We start from the raw sequence: 19660 nt of genomic DNA on the forward strand, positions 1-19660 counted from the left end.
CGTGGAGCCCCCCCCGCCAGAGCCCGGCCCCATCGGAACAGCACGGAACAGCCTTTCTGGGACAAAACCACAGGCGGGAGACCGCCGGCTTTTTGGATGATTGCTCCAAGTTTGCTTCCAGCTGCGCCTTTCCAATTTTAGTTCCCCCCTCCTCTCCCTGGGGGAGGCGTTGGCAGCAAGGCAGCCCCCTCTCCCACGGCCGGCTTGCCAAGTCTCGGCCCCGCTTGCCCGCAGCTGCCAGCCGGGCTCATCCCCATCCCCAGGGGCCCGGGATGGCTCCAAGGAGCCCGGCTTGATAAATCTGCCTTATATTCAGGGCTTTATCTCTTTCAGAGCAGGCAGCATCCGACAGCCCCCTTCGTTTAACCCATATGCACCCAAGCGTTGGAGAGGAGGAGGGAAGGGGAGGGACGGCTACATCTCTTCTTTTGGGGGTGGTCAAAGCTGCCGGTCACAAACAGGAGCTCCCCCGGCCTCCGCGGCATGCTGGCTGGCAGCGCAGCTCTCGGTTTGCCGCCTGAAAAGCCATCAGGACACGTTCCCCGCAGCATCCTCCTGGCACTGGCTCTCGCTGGCTGGGCGGATCGGCTGCAGTGACATCCGGACCCTCAAAAAACCACAAGGTCTGCTGTATCCGCCTCCACCGCCGGCACCCGGGCATGAAACGGAGCTGCAGGTGACTCCGGTGGCCATAGTTTTCCTGTGCCAGGGAGCAATGGGGAGACTGGAGCAGGGCTTGGGCACATCACGAGCCCTCTCCTCGCCCCTGCGGCCGAGCAAGCCCAGGGGTTTCGCCAGCTGGGGGACTGAGGGGGCTGCCGGAGCGCTGGGGGTGAAGCAGTTTCGCTCCCGGCTGCCAGTGAGGCCCCGCACCCGTGTGAGCATCACCGAGAAACCACAGCCCCTGAGTCTGCCGCGAGGGCAGGAAGTTCAGGGGAAGGGCAACTGGTGAGAGTTGGGGCTGCCGCTGTGCCGAAGAGCCGGACGAGCGCCGACAAACCTCCCCACATCCAGCACCGAACCCTGGTGTCCACCAAACCACCCCGCACCCAGCACTGAACCTCCACGTCCAGCTCCTGCGCCACTGATAGCGAAGCAATAAAACTGGTGTCGAGCAGGACTGGCTTTAGGTTTCTCCAGCGTCACTCTCCAAATGTTAGACCAGCCCTTAGCGTTTTTCCTTTAAAAAACTGCTCCACCACCATTAATGAGTTTGCACCAATTTAACCCGGCCCGAAGCCATCACTGCAGGATGGCTAAAACTCAGGGAGACAGGAGCGTGCCGGGATCCCAGCAGCAGTAGGGCTGGGTTTGACTTCGGTTGGGTGTCTCTGCATCCAAAATGCATTTTCCTTTGGATGACACTCCGCCACCATCAGCTGGTGGCAGAAACCCCAAATCCAAAGCGACTTTCGGGGCTGAGCGTGGCATGTCCGTGCCAAGGTGGGGTGTCTGACACCAATCCCAGTCTCCGGTGGGACTGGCCTCGGCGCGGCACAGGCCATGGCCGCGGTAGGGGTGGCTGGGGCTCTCTCCGGGGGGTGCAAACACCATGAGCATCATCGTGGCGGAGCAGGAGGAGCCGTTGCTGGGGCAGCGCCTGCTCTCGGTTTCTTTTCACACCCCACACGCTGTCACCCGTGCAAAGTTACTTCACAGGCTTTTTTGCATTTTCAGTCTCAGAAAGAGTTGGGTTTGTTTTTGCTTCGCGCCTGCGTTCTCCTGTCTGTGCCCGGCTCGGGGCCGCAGAAGTGATTCCTGGGGGGCTGGGCCACTGGCCCCCCCTGGCCCCTGCCCTCCCTGCGGCGCCGGCTGCGTTGCCCGAGGGGCTTTCGCACCCTGGCCTGCCGGCGGGCTCCCCGCAAAGGGCCCCGTGCCCACCCAGCTGCTCACGGCGCTTCGCTCACGCTGGTTTTTGGTGCCGGGAGCGTGCGGTGGCTGAAGGGGGGCTGCAGCCTGGGGGCTGCTCCTCAGCCGGCCCTTCCCCGGCAGATCCCGCTAGCCTGAGATTCTGAAGCTTTTTCTTGCCCAAAAAGCCCGTGATGCGACCTGTTCCTACCGCAGGACCCCGCTGCCTGCTCAAGTCCCCGGGGGAGAGCAGAGCCACCAGAGTCTGGTGAAGCTAGCCACGGGCCAGCAGACCAGACCCCTCCCGGGGCAAGGGACACCAGAACTGATGCTCAGCTCTGTGTCAGGATGAATTTCAAGGCGAAGCGGCAGAAGCCACCCCCTACGCTGCGCCTGGCCCAGCCTGGGTTGTTTGGGCTGGCCAGCATTCCCCAATCCAAGCTGCTGTGGCCGAATAAAAAAGTCTCCACGCCTTCATCACAGCCTTCCGCATCGCTGTGAGGAGGGAGGAGCTGGTGCTAGGAAGAGAAGAAAAGAAAAGAGGAGAGGAAAAAAACCGAGGCGCAGAAAGAACGAGAAGCTTGAAAACCTTGACCTGAGAGGGAAGGAAACAGCAGCAGACTTTGAGAACGGAACCCTGCCCATACGGGAAATCGGAGCGCCTGTGCGGCTCTCCGGCTTGATTTTGCTCCTAAGATGAGCCTCCAGATGCATCATCAAACCCGGTGGCTTGGTGGCACCATGTGGTGGGTCTCACCTTGCTCTGGAGCAGGGCCAGCTGCCCGGCTGTGACCCTGGTGGGACTTTGGTTCTTCTGGCAGGGACATGAATGTCCTCGTGGGGATACGGCTCTCCTGGTGAGGACACTGACCTCCTGGCAGGGACGCTGCACTCCTGGTGGGGACATTGCTCTGTTGGTGAGGACGGTATTTGGCTGGTGAGGACATTGATCTTCTGGTGGGGACACTGATCTTCTGGTGGGGACACTGCTCTGCTGGTAGGTCCACTGCTTTCCTGCTGGGGACATCGCTCTGCTGGTGGGGACATTTATCTCCTGGTGGGGATATAGCTCTCCTGGTGGGGACACTGCTTTCCTGTGGGCCATGGGTCTCCTGGTGGGGACATTTTTCTCCTGGTGGGCTAGAGCTTTCCTGGTGGGGACACTGCTTTCCCGGTGGGGACACTGCTTTCCTGGTGGGGCACGGGTCTCCTGGCGGGGACATTTTTCTCCTGGTGGGCTAGAGCTCTCCTGGTGGGGCCACTGCTTTCCCGGTGGGGACACTGCTTTCCTGGTGGGGCATGGGTCTCCTGGTGGGGACATTTTTCTCCTGGTGGGGATATAGATCTCCTGGTGGGGCCACTGCTTTCCCAGCAGGGCCACCGCTTTCCCGGTGGGGACACTGCTCACGTGGTGGGACATGGCTCTGGAGAGGCTTGGGTGGCAAGCCCCTGGACCGCTGTCCCACTGCTCCTTGTGCTCATGCTGTTGGAGATGGCCGGTCTGGGGGTGCAGGGGGGTTCCTGGCTGCAGGCAGCCCAGCCCGATCCCATTCCCTGGGGAGCGGTGCAGGGGGCGGAGGGGGCTCAGCTCCCTGGGACAGGGACAGCCTGGCCGGGACGGGGCTGGGCTGCGGGGCCGGGAGCCTCCTGGCAGGAGGGTTCCCCCAAACCTCATCCCCCCTCACAGGGCCAGGGGCCGGGATTCTCCCCATGGGGCAGTACGTCAGCAAGAAGCGCGCCCCGAGCAGGGGCATCCCCCCGGGCACCGCCGGGGAGCTGCTGCTCCAGGCCCTGGAAGACCTCACCCAGATAGATTTTAAAAAATTTCGGGATGCGCTGGCGCACGGAGACCTGCAGGGCAGGCGCTGCATTCCCAGGGGGCGGCTGGAGAAGGCTGACTGGATGGACACGAAGAACCTCATGCTGGATTTCTATGGCGGGGAGGCTGCCCTGGATGTGGCGATAGCTGTCTTCGAGCGCATCCACCTCCGCAACGCTGCCGACCTGCTCCGGGAAAGCAGGGAGAGAGGTGGGAGGGCTGAGCGGCTCCCTGGCCAGTGCAGCGTCCCCCGGGGCCCCGGCACCCTGTCCTGGGGGGTCAGGTCTGCAAGAACCCGTGTTTGGGGCCAGGGGGACGCTACTGAAAGGGCGGTGGGTTGGGGTCCCCGTGGCCAGGTGTGTGGGGCTTCTCCAGGGAGGAGGAGGTGGAAGAGGATTTGGGGGTGTCGGCGGCTCAGCGGCGCTGCCCACTGACACCCCTTTCTCCTGCAGCCCTGGGGCCCGCTCCTCTGCTGGGTTCATCGTCACCAGGTAGGTGTTGGTGGGGAGAAGCGCGGGGGGCTCTGCCGCTGCTCACCCTGCAGTCCGCAGGAGTCTGAGGTGGCCTCCCCCCCTTCCAGATTTCCAGAGGAATTACAAAAAAGCCATACGCCAGGCGTACAGCCGCATAAAGGACCAAAACGCCCGGGTGGGCGATAACGTGAGCCTGAACGCCAGGTACTCGAGGCTGGTGATCGTCAACAAGCACCGCGACAAGGAGGAACGGGAGCATGAGATCGTGGCTATGGGGCGGAGGCACGCGGAGATCATTAAGGAGCAGGCCAGCGCCTCCATCGTGGTGGGCGACCTCTTCAAGCCCGGCCCGGACGGCTGGACCCCCAAGGAGGTGGTGCTGCTGGGGGCCGCGGGCGTGGGCAAGACGATGACAGCCAGGAAGATCATGCTGGACTGGGCGTCCGACAAGGTGTTTGCGGAGTTTGACTACGTCTTCTACATCCACTGCCGGGAGGGCAACCTCCTCACCAGCCAGGCCAGCATGGCCGATCTCATCACCCAGTGCTACCCCGGCAGCTCTCCGCCGCTCGCTGAGATGCTGGGGCAGACGGAGAGGCTCCTGTTCATCATCGATGGCTTTGACGAGCTCCGCTTTTCCGTCGACCGGCCCCTGTCCGAGCTGTGCTCCCAGCCCTTCGAGCAGAGGCCGGTGGAGATCATCCTGAGCAGCCTCTTCCGCCGGAGGCTCCTGCCCAAGAGCTCCCTGCTGGTCACCACCAGGCCGGCCGCCTTGCGGAAGCTGGGCAAGTGCCTGGAGTGTGAGCGCTACGCCGAAATCCTGGGCTTTGATGAGGCGGAGAGGGAGGAGTATTTCCACAAGTTCTTCGAAAACGCGGAGCAGGCGGCTGCCGCCTTCCAGTTCGTCAGAGGCAACGAGACGCTCTTCACCATGTGCCTGGTGCCCATTGTGTGCTGGATCGTCTGCACCGTCATGAAGCAGCAACTTGGCTGCGCCGGGGGTCTCACCCAAAGCCCGAAGACAACGACGGGGATCTACATCCTCTACCTCTTGGCCCTGCTGCAGTCGCTGAGTGGGCCGGTGAAGCAAGGCATGCCCGCGGTGCTCAGGAGGCTCTGCTGCCTGGCGGCCGACGGCGTCTGGAGGCAGAAGGTCCTCTTTGAGGAGAAGGAGGTGCAGGGGTACGCCCTGGACCAGCGGGAAGCCCTCCCGCTCCTGCTCAACGAGCACCTCTTCCAGAAGGACATCTCCTGCATCAGCACCTACAGCTTCATCCACCTCAGCTTCCAGGAGTTTTTCGCGGCGCTCTTCTACCTGCTGGAAGATGAGGGGGAGGCACGGGACCCCCCCGCCGGTCCCACCAGGGAGGTGAAGGCGCTGCTGGAGAGCTACGGCAACTCCAGGAACTACTTCATGATGACCGTGCGGTTCCTCTTTGGGCTCCTCAACAAGGACCGCAGGAGGGAGCTGGAGGAGGAGATGGGCTGTAAAATCTCCCCCAGGATTACGCAGGAATTACTGGTGTGGCTTCAAAAGAGCCAGCAAACGGCCCTGGCTCTTCTGGAGGAGGAGACGGCGGTGATTCGTGAGATGGAGGTCTGCCACTGCCTGTACGAGCTCCAGGACGAGCGTTTTGTAGTGACTGCCTTGGATCCCTTCACGGGGGTGTACCTGCGAGGGATCAACCTCAACCGCTTCGACCAAATCGTCCTGGCCTTCAGCATAAAACACTTCCCCAAGCTGGAGTCGCTGGACCTGGGCCACTGCTCCTTCCTGTGGGACCACCCCGAGCACCCTGCGGGCCCGCAGCCGGCCCAGCCGGCACGTCGGTGCGTACGGTCCCTTAGGGCCCTAAGGGCTGCGGTCGCCCCGCGGCGAGGCTGGTCCCCTGCCAGGTACAGCCGTCACTGAGGGACACAGCCGGCGGGCAAGGACCAGTGTTGGAACGGGGATAGAAATAGGAATGGAATAGGGATAGGGATAGGGATAGGGATAGGGATAGGGATAGGGATAGGGATAGGGACAGGACAGGACAGGACAGGATAGGATAGGATAGGATAGGATAGGATAGGATAGGATAGGACAGGATAGGATAGGACAGGACAGGACAGGACAGAACAGGAAAAGAATAGGATGGGAACAGGGATAGGATAGGAATAGGAATAGGAATAGGAATAGGAATAGGAATAGGAATAGGAATGGGAATAGGAATAGGAATAGGAATAGCATAGGAATGGGATTAGAATAAGAAAGGAATAGACTAGGGTAGGAATAGACTAGGACAGGAATAGAGCAGGAGTAGGGATAGGAATAGGAATAGGGGTAGGAATAGGAATGGGATGCAACTCTCCTTTGTTTTCAGGGAAATACAGCAAGAGGAGGGAAAGCAGTCGCCCATCCACCTGCTTTGTCAAGCCTTGGAAAAATCAGGCTGCAAATTAAAGACATTAAGGTACGTCGCTCTCCTCTGCCGGGTGAAAGGGGAAAACAAGCGAAGCCCAGCCGTGCCGGCCGCGTCTCCTCGCTGCCCGGGGAGGGCAACCATGTGCCACCACGGCGGGACGGGCCCTTCTCGGTCTCCTGGGAGGCCACCCATGGAGACCAGGTGGGCTTGTGGGCACCATCGGCGGTGGCCACCTCAGCGAGGGGCTGGTCGGAGTGTCCTCGCGGCGGCGCCTGTGCCGAGCCCCACGGCTCCTCTCCCCGTCTCTCCGGCAGGTTTGATCGGTGCCAGCTCACAGGCGCCTGCTGCGGGGCTCTGGCCTCCGTCCTCAGCATGAAACCCACCCTGGTGGAGCTGGACCTGGCTGGGAACGAGGACCTGCGGGACGGTGGCGTGAAGCTGCTGTGCGAGGGGCTGGCGTGCGGCGGCTGCCGGCTGCAGATACTGCGGTAAGGGACGTCCCCGGCTGCGGGAGGCTGCAGGTCCACGTGCCACTTCTCCTTGCAAACCTTGGAAGAGCAAGGAAAAAGGAGAAGAGAAAGGCCCATTTACCGATGCTGCCATTGCCAAAGACAGCTTGAGGCATCGCACACCTACTTGTCAGGGCCTGACCCTTATTATTATCTTTTCCATCTTAATTTAGTTCCACATTTTTAAATGAATGAGTGACTGCTAAGATGCTGTAGGAAAGCAAGAGAGAGAACTCGTTTGCAGTGCCTAGGCCAGATGGAGAAGCTGGAGGAGAGGTCTGTGCTGCCATTGCTGCTGTTCGCCCGTCTGTGGGTGTCTGTGGGCACCCCAGGAACCTTCTCCCCCGGCTCCTGCCCTGCAGCTGCGGGGCTTTTGGGGTCCCTGTGTGCCCGGGCAGGGGCAGGGCTGGCCATGCACCGTGCAGAAACACGTAATTGCCGAAGCGGATTCACCCCACAGACCATTTCTGGGAAGGGGATGAACCATCCCTCAGTGGTGTCTGCATTTTCCCCTCCATATTTTTTTTGGGGGTGTTTCCATTTGCCCCCATTTAGGCTCAGCCCAGACAATGAGATTTGAAAGAAGGAATCTCTCCGAAACTTCAACAGTGAGGCAGATTGGCCTCACGCATTCGAGCGATACTGTTTGCCCCCAACCTTTGTTCCCAGTTGGGCGGACGCCTGGGCGCCTGCCCTCGCCGTTCCCATGCTCCGGCACAGCGGGATTGCTGCCGAGTGCGGCCTCGTGTCTGCACTTTGGCATTTTGTCCCTTAGAGTTTGCAGATCTGGGTTGTGGTTTGCACTCTGGGGTGCATTCCAGCTGCTCTCAGTGTCCCTGCCCCCGGGGATGCCGAACAAGAGAACTTGGCAGCCGAGCGCAGCGAGCAGCAGCTGCCGGTGTGCTGCCTGCGGGAGAGGGACGGGGAGCGGGCAGGGAGCTGCTCCCCTCGCTTTTCCGACACAGTGTCCCCAGAGCCACCGCGGGAGCCGCCTGCGTGCCCAGGCTGTGGCGGGGGACACCGGCCGGGTCTCCTCCGGCCTCACCGCCGTCTCTCCCGCAGGTTGGGCTGCTGCAACCTGACGGCCGCGGGCTGCGGGGCCCTGGCCGCCGCGCTGGGTTCCCTGCCCGCCCTGGCGCAGCTGGACCTGAGCGACAACCCCCTGGGGGACGGCGGCGTGCGGGAGCTGTGCACGGCGCTGGCGGGGCCCGGCTGCAGCCTGCAGAAGCTCTGGTACGGGGCGTCGGGCTGGCGCGTCCGGCTTTGCTGCCGGGAGGTGTTTCTGGGGTGTGCGCAGGGGGCTGCGCCGCGTCACCCGTCCCGAGCTGCGCTGATGAAAGAGCCCGACCGCATCCCTGGGCTCGAAAAGCAGCGGGTGATGTTTTGGAGGGAAGCAGCTGCCGTGGCCGATCCCGGCTGAGCCCCGGCACTGTCCCCCGCAGGCTGTGGCGGTGCCGGCTGACGGCGGCGAGCTGCGGGGCTCTCGCTGCGGTGCTCCCGGCCAGCCCCAGCCTGACCGAGCTGCACCTGGGGGACAACGAGCTGGGGGACGGTGGCGTGCGGCGGCTGAGCAAGGGGCTGCGGGATCCCGCCTGCCGGCTGCAGACCCTCAGGTGAGCGGTGAGGGGCTCGGGGGCATCGCGGGGGGGGCGCCGAGGGCTGCTGCAGGTGGGATGTCCACAAGGCAAAACCAGAAAGCAAGTAAACTGCCTTGTGCTCGGAGGACGTAACGCGCTCCTGGGCTGCCATCCTAAGACCCGGGGGCAGAGGGGACATGCCACCTTTCACCAGGGCCACCACCGCTGTGACAGCTCTGGTTTTCCCATTTGCTTTTAAGCTTGAGCTTTTTACCCACTTTTCCTCTGGAGCTACGAATGAGCCCCATCTCAGCCATCCTGCAAGCACCGGTAGCAGAAAGCCAGGCAGGAGAACAGGCTGTAGAGAAGCAGGAGTGGTAGAATTGGAGTCGTGGTGTTTGCCAGGGCTTGGGCAACATCCCAGGGCTCTGGGCTCGCCTGGTGGTGGTGCCGAGGGCAGGTGGCTCACCGGGGTGCGGAGCGGCACCTTTGCTTTGGAGGGCGTTGGAGCCGGAGAGGAGGGAGCCGGGCAATGCAGCCCTTCCCTCGGGGAGCGGCTCCAAGTCCTGAGCTCCGGCGGCGATGCCGAGCCAAGGGCAGGGGGCTCCAGTGCCCCTGGGGGGGGACATGCCTCTGCTGGGGCCGGCGGCAGCTTCCAGGTCCTGAAGGACCCGAGAAACCCCTCACCAGGAGCCAGTGTCCTCAGGGGGCTGTGGGTGCCGCCCACACCTGTAGCTGCAGGAGTCAAAGAGGCAAAACCTACACAATTTGGGAGGAAATACAAAAGCGCGGCACCTCAAGAGCAGGGGGGGTTCCCTCTGGTGAGACGCTCTCCTCCCCATCGGCCCCGGGGCAAGGCTGGTCGGGGGCTGTGGGGCACTGTCCCCACAGACCAGGGGGCTCCAGGGCGGTGGTGACCACCGGTGCCCCTCTCCTCCGCCTGTCCCCCGCAGGCTGTGGCGGTGCCGGCTGACGGCGGCGAGCTGCGGGGCTCTCGCCGCGGTGCTCCCGGCCAGCCCCTGCCTGACCGAGCTGCACCTGGGGGACAACAAGCTGGGGGACGGCGGCGTGCGGCGGCTGAGCGAGGGGCTGCGGGATCCCGCCTGCCGGCTGCAGACCCTCAGGTGAGCGGTGAGGGGCTCGGGGGCTCAGGGCTGGGAGGACGCTCTGCAGGGACCATCTCGCTGCGCTCCCCTGATGAGTCTCCCTGCGGCCGGGCACCACCATCCCTCCCCGGGGCAGCGGAGCATCTTTCGGTGGGTGCCAAGAGCTTCGGCAGGCAGGGTGCTAACAGCTTAAATGTACACAATCATTTATTTGTTAGATAGATGCCAGATGAGATAACAAGGATTTAAAGCTCTCGCAGGCGGAGCAGCAGCACGCTCACTGCCCCGGCCGCAGTTATTCCACCCACCAACACATTTCAGATGCCCCTACGTAGACCTTTGCTCCCTAAAGACCTCCCCAGTCGTGCTTCGGGGTTGTGAGAGGCAATCGGGGGGTTCCCCAGTCAAGAGGAAGCCCAGTCCTGTCCGTGCCCATCTGAAGGGACGTTCCCCATCCTGGGGAGGTTACGTCCAGCCTCAGACCTCACGAGAAGCCTGGAGCAAGGCTTTGGAGCAAGTCCCCCCCCGGAAGCTCTTTCCAGGCAGCCAGAGGGCCTGGGGCGGGTGGGCAGGCGGCACAGGCAAGCTTTGTGAAGGACCGTGCATGAAACATCCAAACGTCTCCTTTCTCCGAACCTCCCCGGCAGCCTGTGGCAGAGCCGGCTCACGGGCGCCTGCTGCGCCGACCTCTGCGCCATGCTCAGCCCCAGCCGGAGCTTGGAGTTCCTGGACCTGAGCGACAACGACCTGGGCGACGCCAGCGTGCAGCAGCTCTGCAAGGCGCTGGGGCATCCCACCTGCTGCCTGCAGAAGCTGTGGTAAGGGCCTTGGGCTCCCCGGGGCATCGTCCCGGCAGCATGGCCAGAGCCTCCCTGCGCCGCGGCTCCCCGCCTGCCCTGCAAGGTGGGAGAGGGTTTTCTGTGGAGTTACGGCTGCTCCAAAGGGTCTTGGGACGGCTCCCTGCCTGCACTACCAGGTGGGAGAGTGTTGTCTGTGGAGCTACAGCTCCTCCATGGGGTCTAGGGACGGCTCTCTGCCTGCCCCATGAGGTGGGAGAGGGTTTTCCATGGAGCTACGACTGCTCCAAAGGGTCTGGGGATGGTTCCCCACCTGCCCTACCAGGTGGGAGAGCATTTTCCATGGAGTTACGGCTGCACCAGGCACCCTTCTCCGAAAAACCATCACACCGGCCTCTTTCTGTCCTTTTTTTTGGCTGTGCAATGTCAAGGCCAACAGTCAATAGCGCGGGTGGATTTAACCTCTCTCCTTCTCTCCAAAGGCTGAAGAAATCCGGGTTAAGCACAGAGACGCTGCAGAAGCTGGATGCCCTGAAATGCGGAAAACCCACCCTGAATATAGGCTACATGTGAGGAGCAGGGCTGGCTGCGGCGAGGGCTCCTCACCCGCGGGGCTGTCACAGTGTCACCCACGCAACCCCCTGAAACGTCACCAGCAGCCAGCGGGGAAAGGCCTGGTGCGTATCCCCACGAATAATGAGGATTCTACCCTTGAATTTATCAAGCGCGAGCTAACGAAAAGAACTCCTCGTCGCGGGAGGCGAGTGCTGTGTCATCTTCGAGGAAGCACGTCAACCACAAGGACCTTGAGGACGGCACAAATCTACACGTTTGGAGAAGCTCAGCCGGCTCGGCAGGAAAGTGAAAATTGTTCGTGTGCGAAGCTGAACGGCCCTCACGGTACCACTGACAGTCACGCCCGCAGGCCAAGCAGCCCCTCGCCCCGGTGCAGCCCCTTCCCTCGGGCACGCGTGGCACCTCTAACCTGACGGTGTAACCGAACGGAACCGACCAGCCAACCAAATACAGGCAGGAGCTACTAATACTACAACGGTGTTGTAAAACACGCGTGAACATCACGCAGAGCGTTCTGATGGGCGTGCGTGACAGGAGGAGAGACCCCCCCCAGCACCGCAAATAAACTAACGTCGGCTTTGCCAAACTACAAACCTGGTTCAGAGAGTGGCAGCTTCGTTACAGATTTTGGTATCCGAATTTGGCGACCCAGGTGGGACAAGCTCTCCGAAGCCTCTCCGGACCAGCGGAATCGTGGGGCATCCAGCCGCAGCGGGCTGTTTTCAGGGACACCTCCCGATTCCCTGGTCAGGTGAGCCCTCCGGTCGGCCCTCCTGCTATTTGGGTTTGGCGCTGGGCATTTGGGTTTGGTATTTGGCTTTGGTAACTGCCTGCAATGAAGTCGTACCTTGGCATGGCACGCGCTGTCGGGGTGAGTGATTGCTGCACACCGGAATCTGGGGGTTTGTACGCTGCAACGGGGACGCCCGGAGTCCAAATCCGTTTTGGTCGTCGTTTTGGTTATTTGGTATCACAGGAAAGCGACAATCTACCCAAGGGGGGATCCCAAGGTGGTCACCCCCAGCGTGCATTCCTAGCCATTGGAGTAAGTTTGGTGGTGACCCAGCCTACACTTTAGAAGACCGGGAGAAATGGCCAACGAAGGGAAGTTTGAAGTATAACGCTGTCACCGTATTCCTCCGTGCAACTACGACTACTGTGTCCTCGTGAAATCAGTTGCGGAGATTGGCACAGCTTCTTAGGATGAAAGTATTCACCCAGCGGAGCAGGAAACAAGAGGCCAGCTGATGCGGCATTCCAGCGACTCTCTCGGAAACCCAGATTCTTAAGCCGCGCAGGGATCGCTCGAGGGTGGTTGTAGCGGTTTTAAAAAAAATCTTGCGTTAATATGCTAATGTGAAATGTGAAAGCCTTTTGAATGACGATAGCAGAAGCACAGAAAATTGTTACCAAAGCTGTTACGTTTTTTTACTTCAAGCTAGGATTGGTGATATTTTCCCAGGGTATACGTAAAGCAGCATCAGCTTATTTTTCTTTAAATGGGCAGTAAGGAAGTGTTTTTATTTGCTTTCTTTACGGTAAAGCTAAGGAAATCCTGGTTTCCTTGACCTCAGTGATAACTCACCTGCCTGTACATTAAAACAAACCCAACATTATTTATACATTCTGCTTTGGGGTTATCTTTAAGACACTAATTAATTGGACTGTGAAATCTGTAACAGCCAAGTCACAGACGCGTGCTGCTCTGGACCGCGCTGTCTGTCGCAGGCGGCTGCAGCGAAAGAAGCATTTGGAGGTACGTCCCTGGGTGACCACCTTCCGCGGCCGCGGCGGTCTCTGGTTCTCGTGCAGCGCCGCCGTTCGTGTTGGGCAAAAACCTTGTCTTACAGCGCTGGACGACGGCGTTAGGCCTTGCTCGTAACGGGAGGGGATTCACCTGCTGCGCTCCTTTCCCTTTCTGGGAAAGGAAAGTTACAGTTCCTTTCCCAGAAATTGCATCTCTGTGGGAAGTCCTGCAGTTTAATTTCTAGAATGTCATTTTCTACTTGAAAAAACTTGTCTGCGCAGCCGTAGGTGTGTGCTAATATCTCTCTGTTCAAATGGGACGAGGTTCCATGTGTTGGTTTGCCTTTCGCCTTACGAAGTGATTACGGCGCTAGAAAAGAACGTGGCTGGATGAGGAAAGAGAGCGCAGCGCTGGCGTCGGAGGGGGCAACGCGAAACCTCACAGGAGAGGTGGTCCGGCGCCTAGCACAGGAAAGAGGTGTAATAAGCACAAAGGGCCCATGTCGGAGGAAGAAGAGGTGGAAATGTTGGTAGGAACCTCGGGGAAACGATGGTAGGAGAGGGGGACGTGACGGAAGGGGACGGGCAGCGGTGGGGCAGGAGCGCGGCTGGGCAGAAGTGCGGTGGGTGGGGGTCCCAGCCCCACGGCAGGCGGACAAGACGGGGCGACGCGCAGGAGATTCAAGCCCCCCTCGGGCAGGGCGTCGGGGCGGACGGGCCGGTGTGGGTAAAAGTACCGTTTTCAGTCCAGGATTTGTGAACCAGCCAGGAAACGGACCGATTCGAATCCCGAGGATGAGGGATGAGGTGGCTCTTACTCCATTGTCTGTGGGACAGCCTGCTCATCAGAAAAAGCTGCAGAGAGTGGATGGGGGCGTCGGGAATGTGGGCAGCAGGGAGGAGGGAGAGGAGAAGGAAAAGCAGAAGGAGAAGCAGAGGAGTCGGAGGCAGCGGGACAACGTTCCGGCTGCTGCTGTCCAAGCACGAGCTGCAGCTCATGGTCGAGGACGAGGAACATCCCCGAGGGGACGAGTGCCTCCGGGTGTGGATCAGCGTGCCCTTTGCAGGGAATATGGGCACTGGAGAAATGAATGGCCTAAAAGGATCCAAGGAAACGAACAGCCAGGTTCTGTCCCAGAGGCGGATTTACCGATGGCGGGAATAGGGGATTCTGACCGAAGGGGACCGGGAGCAAATGCACCAAAATGCCCCAGCTGAGCCCCTGGCTCCAGTAAAGCTGGGGAATGAAACAACGAGCTTTTCAGTAGATACAGAAGCTACATGCTCTGTTTTAAATAGTTGTAAAGGACCTTTAAGTAAATTTACTATGACAGTGATAGGTAAAATCCTTTTTATAAATGTAGAATTGGCAAACAGACGCTAGTTCATGAGTTCTTACGTGTGCCAGAATGCCCAGTACCTCTCACGGGAAGAGACTCGTCAGCTACAGCCGAGAGCACAGATCAGTTTTGAACAGGGAAAAATCCAGGTGAGAATTCCCGAGGCTCACGCTCGGCCGGCACGAGTTCATGTGTTACGGAACGCAGAAAACCAAGCCCAAACGCAAGCAGCTGCGGGATGCCGCGGAGGCGCCGCTGGCAGACGGGGGTCGTGTTGTGGTCAGAGGAGGAAGAAGGGCCGGATTGTGCTGCTGTGGCCCCGGGAGCCAAGCGAGGGGGGACACCTCTGCCCTCTGCCACCTGCGCCCAGAGGCAGAGCTGATGGCCCTGACCACGGCTTGGAACTGGCTGAAGGAAGGAGGGTAAATGTTTGTAAAGACTCTAAATACGCTTCCGGGGTAGTCCGTGCTTACAGGGCTACGCGGAAGGGAAGAGGACTCTCACCATCGAGCGGTACCAGAAGTTTTACAATTATTGGAGGCAGAAGAGAAGCCGAAGGAGGTGGCGGTGGGTCACTGCAAGGCACGTCAGGGAGGCTGTGGTAAGAGGCAGCCGCAGAGCAGACGAAGCAGCAAAAAGAACAGCTACAGAAGCAGCGACTGCCGCTTCAATCCCAGACTGGGATTTACAAGCAGAGATTCCACAATGTTCTGCGGAAGAAGGCAGATTGGCCGAATTATTCCAATGTGAGGAGGAGTCCAATGGCTGGTGGGTCACTGCACATGGACAGAGCGTGGTTACTCCTGCAATCACCAGAAAATTAATGACCAAAATGGACGCGAAATGCACACGGGAACTGAGACATCAGTAGAATCTGGAATTAAGATGTTACTGATTGCTAAAAGTATACCTAATAAATGCAAAATCTGTCATAGGAATAATCCAAAAATACAGGCCAGGCCTTCTCCTGGAGAGGGAAGAAAAGGAGTCACACCGGCTGAGTGCTGGCAAATGGAGTTTTCCGAACCGCCATGAGATAAGCAGTATTGATACCTACTAGCCACGGTGGGTACGCTTTCTGGAGGGCCTGAAGCTTTCCCGTGTCGAACCAATCAAGCTGGGGAAGTAGCCAGACATTTGTTAAAAGAAGTCATTCCAGGTTTGGGATGCCATTGGGAATGTCTTCTGACCGGTGACCACAATTTGTCTCTAAAGTAGTGCAGGACATTTGCAGAATACTGAAAATAAGATGGGCTCTATGTACTCCCCGGAGACCTCAAGAGACTGAGCGGAAATGGGTAGAATTGTTACCTTTGGCATTGCTAAGGGTTAGGATGGCTCCGCGATCCCGTCAAAAAGTGAGCCCTTCTGAAATCTTGTATGGAAAGCCACACAATGTAAATGTGACTGGGAAATCTGACCAAACGCACGTACCGGGTGACACGGTGTTACCTGATTATCTTTTGTCCTTACCTAAGGGGCTCACCTCTCTTCACAAGTACTCTCGCTGAGGACTCCCGGGCCAACTGGACTCCCAGGACGTTCTTTTAAGCCTGGAGGCCACGTGTGTCTGCGGCCGCGGAAGGACACGCCATCAGGGCGCGGGAAGGACCTTGCCAGATTTCACTGACACTAAAGCAGCGTAAAGCGTGAAGGAGTCGGGCCACGGACTCATTACACTGGAATAACGGCGGTTCCCGTGCCCATGGGGCACGTAGAACCCGCTGGACCGTTGAAGCTGCGATTAAACAGAGTTAAATGAATCGTACACGGCCTGGTGTCGGTAACAGACGTTCATTGTATCCAAGGAGAAGTTCTGATGTCAATATTAATTACTATAGGGACATTAGTTGTGACATTTACATTCCAATAGTGATTCCTTTCGGACTAGAGATGAATCGAACGCTGCTGTGTATTATCGTCCTCTCAGGTCCAACGGTGACAGGTGTAACGGGAACCAGGACAGTCGCAGCAATCTCTGGAGTTATGACACCCGTTTTAGGTTCGTAGAAAAGCCTATGGAGATTGTGAGCAAATCAAAGGGCTGGCTCTGCACTCACTTCCCAGAACATTCAAGTAAAGGTGTTCCCTTGTTAGGGATACCTCTTAATCTCTCCTTTACGGAATTTGGGAAATACATAAAGAATGACAGCGATCAGAGTGTCTGCGGGGAGAACTCGGGACAGGAATGGGAGGTACAAAACGTAGTGGGGAATTCCTACCAATGCCTGTGAAGGTGTGACAACAGTGATAAATGGTGGGAAAAGACTTTATTACATGGAAAACAACCGATCAATTGCACGGGAGCTGTTTATGTAAGGAATTGTGAGAACTGTTCCCGAACTCCAGAAATTGGCTATAGGCGGCCTGTTAAGGAATAGAGTGGATGGCGCGTTCCGAAAGTAGCGGTTGGTATTGGCTCTGTGGAAAAAGGCACTGAAAGTCCTACCCCAAGTTGGTCAGGAATTTGTACGTTGCAATGATTCCTAACGTCACCGTAGTCAAGAAGCAGGATAATGAAAACCAAGGGTTATGGCTGAGAACTTCCCCCAAGAGGTACAAGCGAAGCAATACTCCCTTGACTGAAAGGCCGAAAGCTTTTCACTCTTTCGCTCCATGGTTTATCCCATGGTTGGGGGTGAGTGACTTAGGGAAAGCCATTGGGAGTATCTCAGCCCTCATTGAAAGAATTGGGAATGAGACTCAGATGCAATTCCAGCCCTACAGGAAGAAGTAGAGGAAACAGCAAGTATCGCTACACCAAGAACAGCCGCAGGTACGGCGCTGGTCTCAGGAGGAAGGGTTTGCCCGGGAGTCAGTGCCAGCTGTTGTGTGTGTGCTGAGCGACCTGGTCAAATTCCTACTGATCTAAAAGAGAAGATGGGGGGGTCTGGGAGACGTTTCCTTCCGACAGGCTCTGGCTGATCCTCCTGAGGAGCGCAGGAATTGCCCCTGGAGCTGGGACGTGTCCGTGCCTTACAGGTCTGGGCAGGATCTCCTCCAAGGTCCTGGGGGTGGGAAGGACCCGAGTGAGGCCGCAGGAAGCCGGGATGAGGCGACGGATGGATCTGAAGCTTCACTGCCTGCTCCCCGCTGTTGGGAGCGCCCAAAACACACCTTGGCTGCAGAGGTTCTTATTCGCTACCCATGGCTCACTCGCTGGGATTTGTGTATTGAGGAGGGTTCTGCATTCCTGTCTGAGCCCGTGGTTTCCAGAATGTCTTCTCCCTCTGCTTTTTGGCCACGTGTTAATTGTGAAGAATGCTTGTGTTATACCCACGTTCAATAAAGTTCTCCTCCCAGAAATCTCTTCACATCATGAGTTTTCCACTTGCTCCTGTGTCAGCAGCGATGCCCCGGGACCCCCCAGGCTCTGGTTTCTCTCCCCTCGCCAGGAGCATCGTTACGCAGCCCAGCGGAGGGTTGAGTTAATGAAGCACAGACCCATTGGCAGCCACGGATCCCACCCCGGGTCAGAGCGATGCTGTTCTCCTCCCCCGTGACCCCATTCCCACTCTCAGCCCCGGTCCCGAGCTCCAGACCCCCGTGTCTGCTGAGGTGACACCTGGGACCACACACTGTCCCTGTAGCCCTGTCCCGCTGGGCGCACAGCCCTCGTCAGAGCCCCCCGCGGGCAGCAGGACCGGCAGCTCCGCTCCCCGGGCATGGAGGAGGAGAGGGGATGGTGCCAGCTCCCAGCCTCTGTCACCGGCCTGATGCCGAACTGGGGCCGCAGAGGGGACCAGACCCCCCAGGGCCCTCCGCAGCCCGCACCAACTTCTTGGCCCGGCCACTTCCACGTCCGCCACGGTGGCTGTTGTCTGTGACCCGTCCCACACGGGGAACGCTCCGGCAGCACCGCAGTCTGGGCAGGGCCCTCCTGGCAGCTTCCTGCTGGTGGAGCCGGTGGTTCGGCAGGTGCCGCACAGGGATGAAACAAACCCCCTTCGTCCCCAGCACAGCGCTGAGTGACGGGGCCCATTCCTCCTGCCTGCAGCCCCCGACCCTCCGCAGCCAGGGTCCCGCTGGGAGCCTGGCCCCCAGCTCCCGTCCTCTGCCGGGCTCCGGAACTCATTGCCTCCACGGCTGTGCCTAACGAGGTAATTTGAGGATTACCATGAGGGACAGAAGCCAGCTGGCAAGGAACAGCCGGAGCCTGTGCTCAGGGGAGCCCGAGAACACCAGGAGAGCCTGGGGAAACGGGCAACAGGAGCATCCCAGGCAGTCCGCAGGGACTGAGGAAGCTCAGAGGTGCCACGGCCACCCTGAAAGCACCTGAGAAAGCCACTAACAAGAGAGATCAGGAGAGTCCAAGAAAGCCCAGAAAAAATGGGTGAAAAAACCTCCAGGGAGATCCCAAGAGAGCCCAAGCGATGCTGAGAGCGCCCCAGGGAGACCAGGAAAGACCAGGTGAATCCAAGAGATCCCAGAGGACTGTGAGCCTGCCTGGCTGTAAGGGACACAAGGGGGTCCAGAGCACCCAGGGGAGCGCAGAGGAACCCCGGAGGGCCAGAGGCCAAAAAGACCAGCAACTCCAAGAAAGAGGAAGTGTGGGTGCTGCCGCATCGGCTGAGATTGGCTCTGCAGCGCCCTGCGCCAGGAAGGGGTGGGTGCAGCGGGTCTGGGACGGAGGCGGTGGGGAGCAGGGGAGAGGTGGGAACACACCGAGGTCCCACCAGAGCCCTGGGACCAGCCCGACCCTGTGATTGCTGCTGCCCTGGGGACAGCGCTGTCAGCACCCCCAGATCTTACTGCACTGGTGAGGGGGAGGCAAGAGCCACCGCGAGCCCCACAGACATCCAGTGGGACGATGAGGGGGCCCAAGACGCATGGAAAAGCTGTGGGGACCCAGGAATCGGGAGGCAATGGGGCAGCCAGGAGGGAGCTCCTGGTGAGAGCTTTAAACAGCCCTTGGCTGCCCTGGAGCTGCGCTCATGCACCCCGAGCTGTGCCGTGCCTCCCCAAAGCTCATCCCAACCGGCTCTGCGGAGCTCCAAGCACCCATCACAAGCTTTAACTGCCTGCAAGGCTTTTCCACCGAGACACTTGCAAACTCTTCTAAACTGCTCAAAACCCTCCAAGCCCATCACAAAGTTCCACAAACCCACTCTGGCCAGCTTGAAACCTCCTCTGAAGGGAGGCCAGCAGGCCCAGGCAGCGCTGACCGGGTCCGTGGCCACATTTCTGTAGCCGCTCTGGGCAGCCTGCAGCCGCGGGCGAGGGGGAAGGAGACCTTATGGCACCAGCCCAGGGCTGGGGACAGGGCCCCTCCTCCTCCAGGCAGGCTCACAGCTCTGTCCCCGCACAAAGCAAGTAGCCCCGTACCTGCAGAAGGGAACCCAGAGCCACACATCACAGCCCCTAAGGCGGGACAGAGCCCCTCCGCCACAGTCACGTTTGTGGCAGACCGCAGTGCCTGAGGCAGGAACTGAAGAAAGAGGAAGAAAACGTTATTATGGCAAGT

At 59.4% G+C, this 19660-nt stretch overlaps 1 protein-coding gene across 2 annotated transcripts; it reads left to right on the forward strand.

Annotated features, from left to right (window-relative positions):
- The first annotated feature begins 1909 nt into the window (after positions 1-1909).
- On the forward strand, positions 1910-17493 carry NLRP6 (NLR family pyrin domain containing 6). Of its 2 annotated transcripts, none has more exons than XM_054200888.1 (11): positions 1910-2845; positions 3536-3877; positions 4120-4158; positions 4248-6036; positions 6504-6593; positions 6860-7033; positions 8117-8287; positions 8497-8667; positions 9585-9755; positions 10385-10555; positions 11017-17493. In XM_054200888.1, exons 2-11 carry the CDS (start codon positions 3559-3561, stop codon positions 11105-11107), a joined length of 3186 nt encoding a protein of 1061 aa, XP_054056863.1. In that variant the 5' UTR covers positions 1910-2845; positions 3536-3558; the 3' UTR covers positions 11108-17493. The 2 variants fall into 2 exon arrangements, with proteins under 2 accessions (XP_054056863.1, XP_054056865.1); XM_054200890.1 differs by having other exon boundaries at positions 1911-2845; positions 4248-5970.
- Positions 17494-19660: the final 2167 nt, after the last annotated feature.

The sequence above is a fragment of the Rissa tridactyla genome, chromosome 4, assembly GCF_028500815.1.
Source record: "Rissa tridactyla isolate bRisTri1 chromosome 4, bRisTri1.patW.cur.20221130, whole genome shotgun sequence".
NCBI lineage: Eukaryota > Metazoa > Chordata > Aves > Charadriiformes > Laridae > Rissa > Rissa tridactyla.

Coding starts and splice junctions, on each gene's coding strand:
- NLRP6 (XM_054200888.1), top strand. CDS start 3,559: ATGGGGCAGTACGTCAGCAAGAAGCGCGCCCCGAGCAGGGGCATCCCC. Junction 6,037..6,503: donor CGAGGCTGGTCCCCTGCCAG/GTACAGCCGTCA, acceptor CTTTGTTTTCAG/GGAAATACAGCAAGAGGAGG. Junction 10,556..11,016: donor TGCTGCCTGCAGAAGCTGTG/GTAAGGGCCTTG, acceptor TTCTCTCCAAAG/GCTGAAGAAATCCGGGTTAA.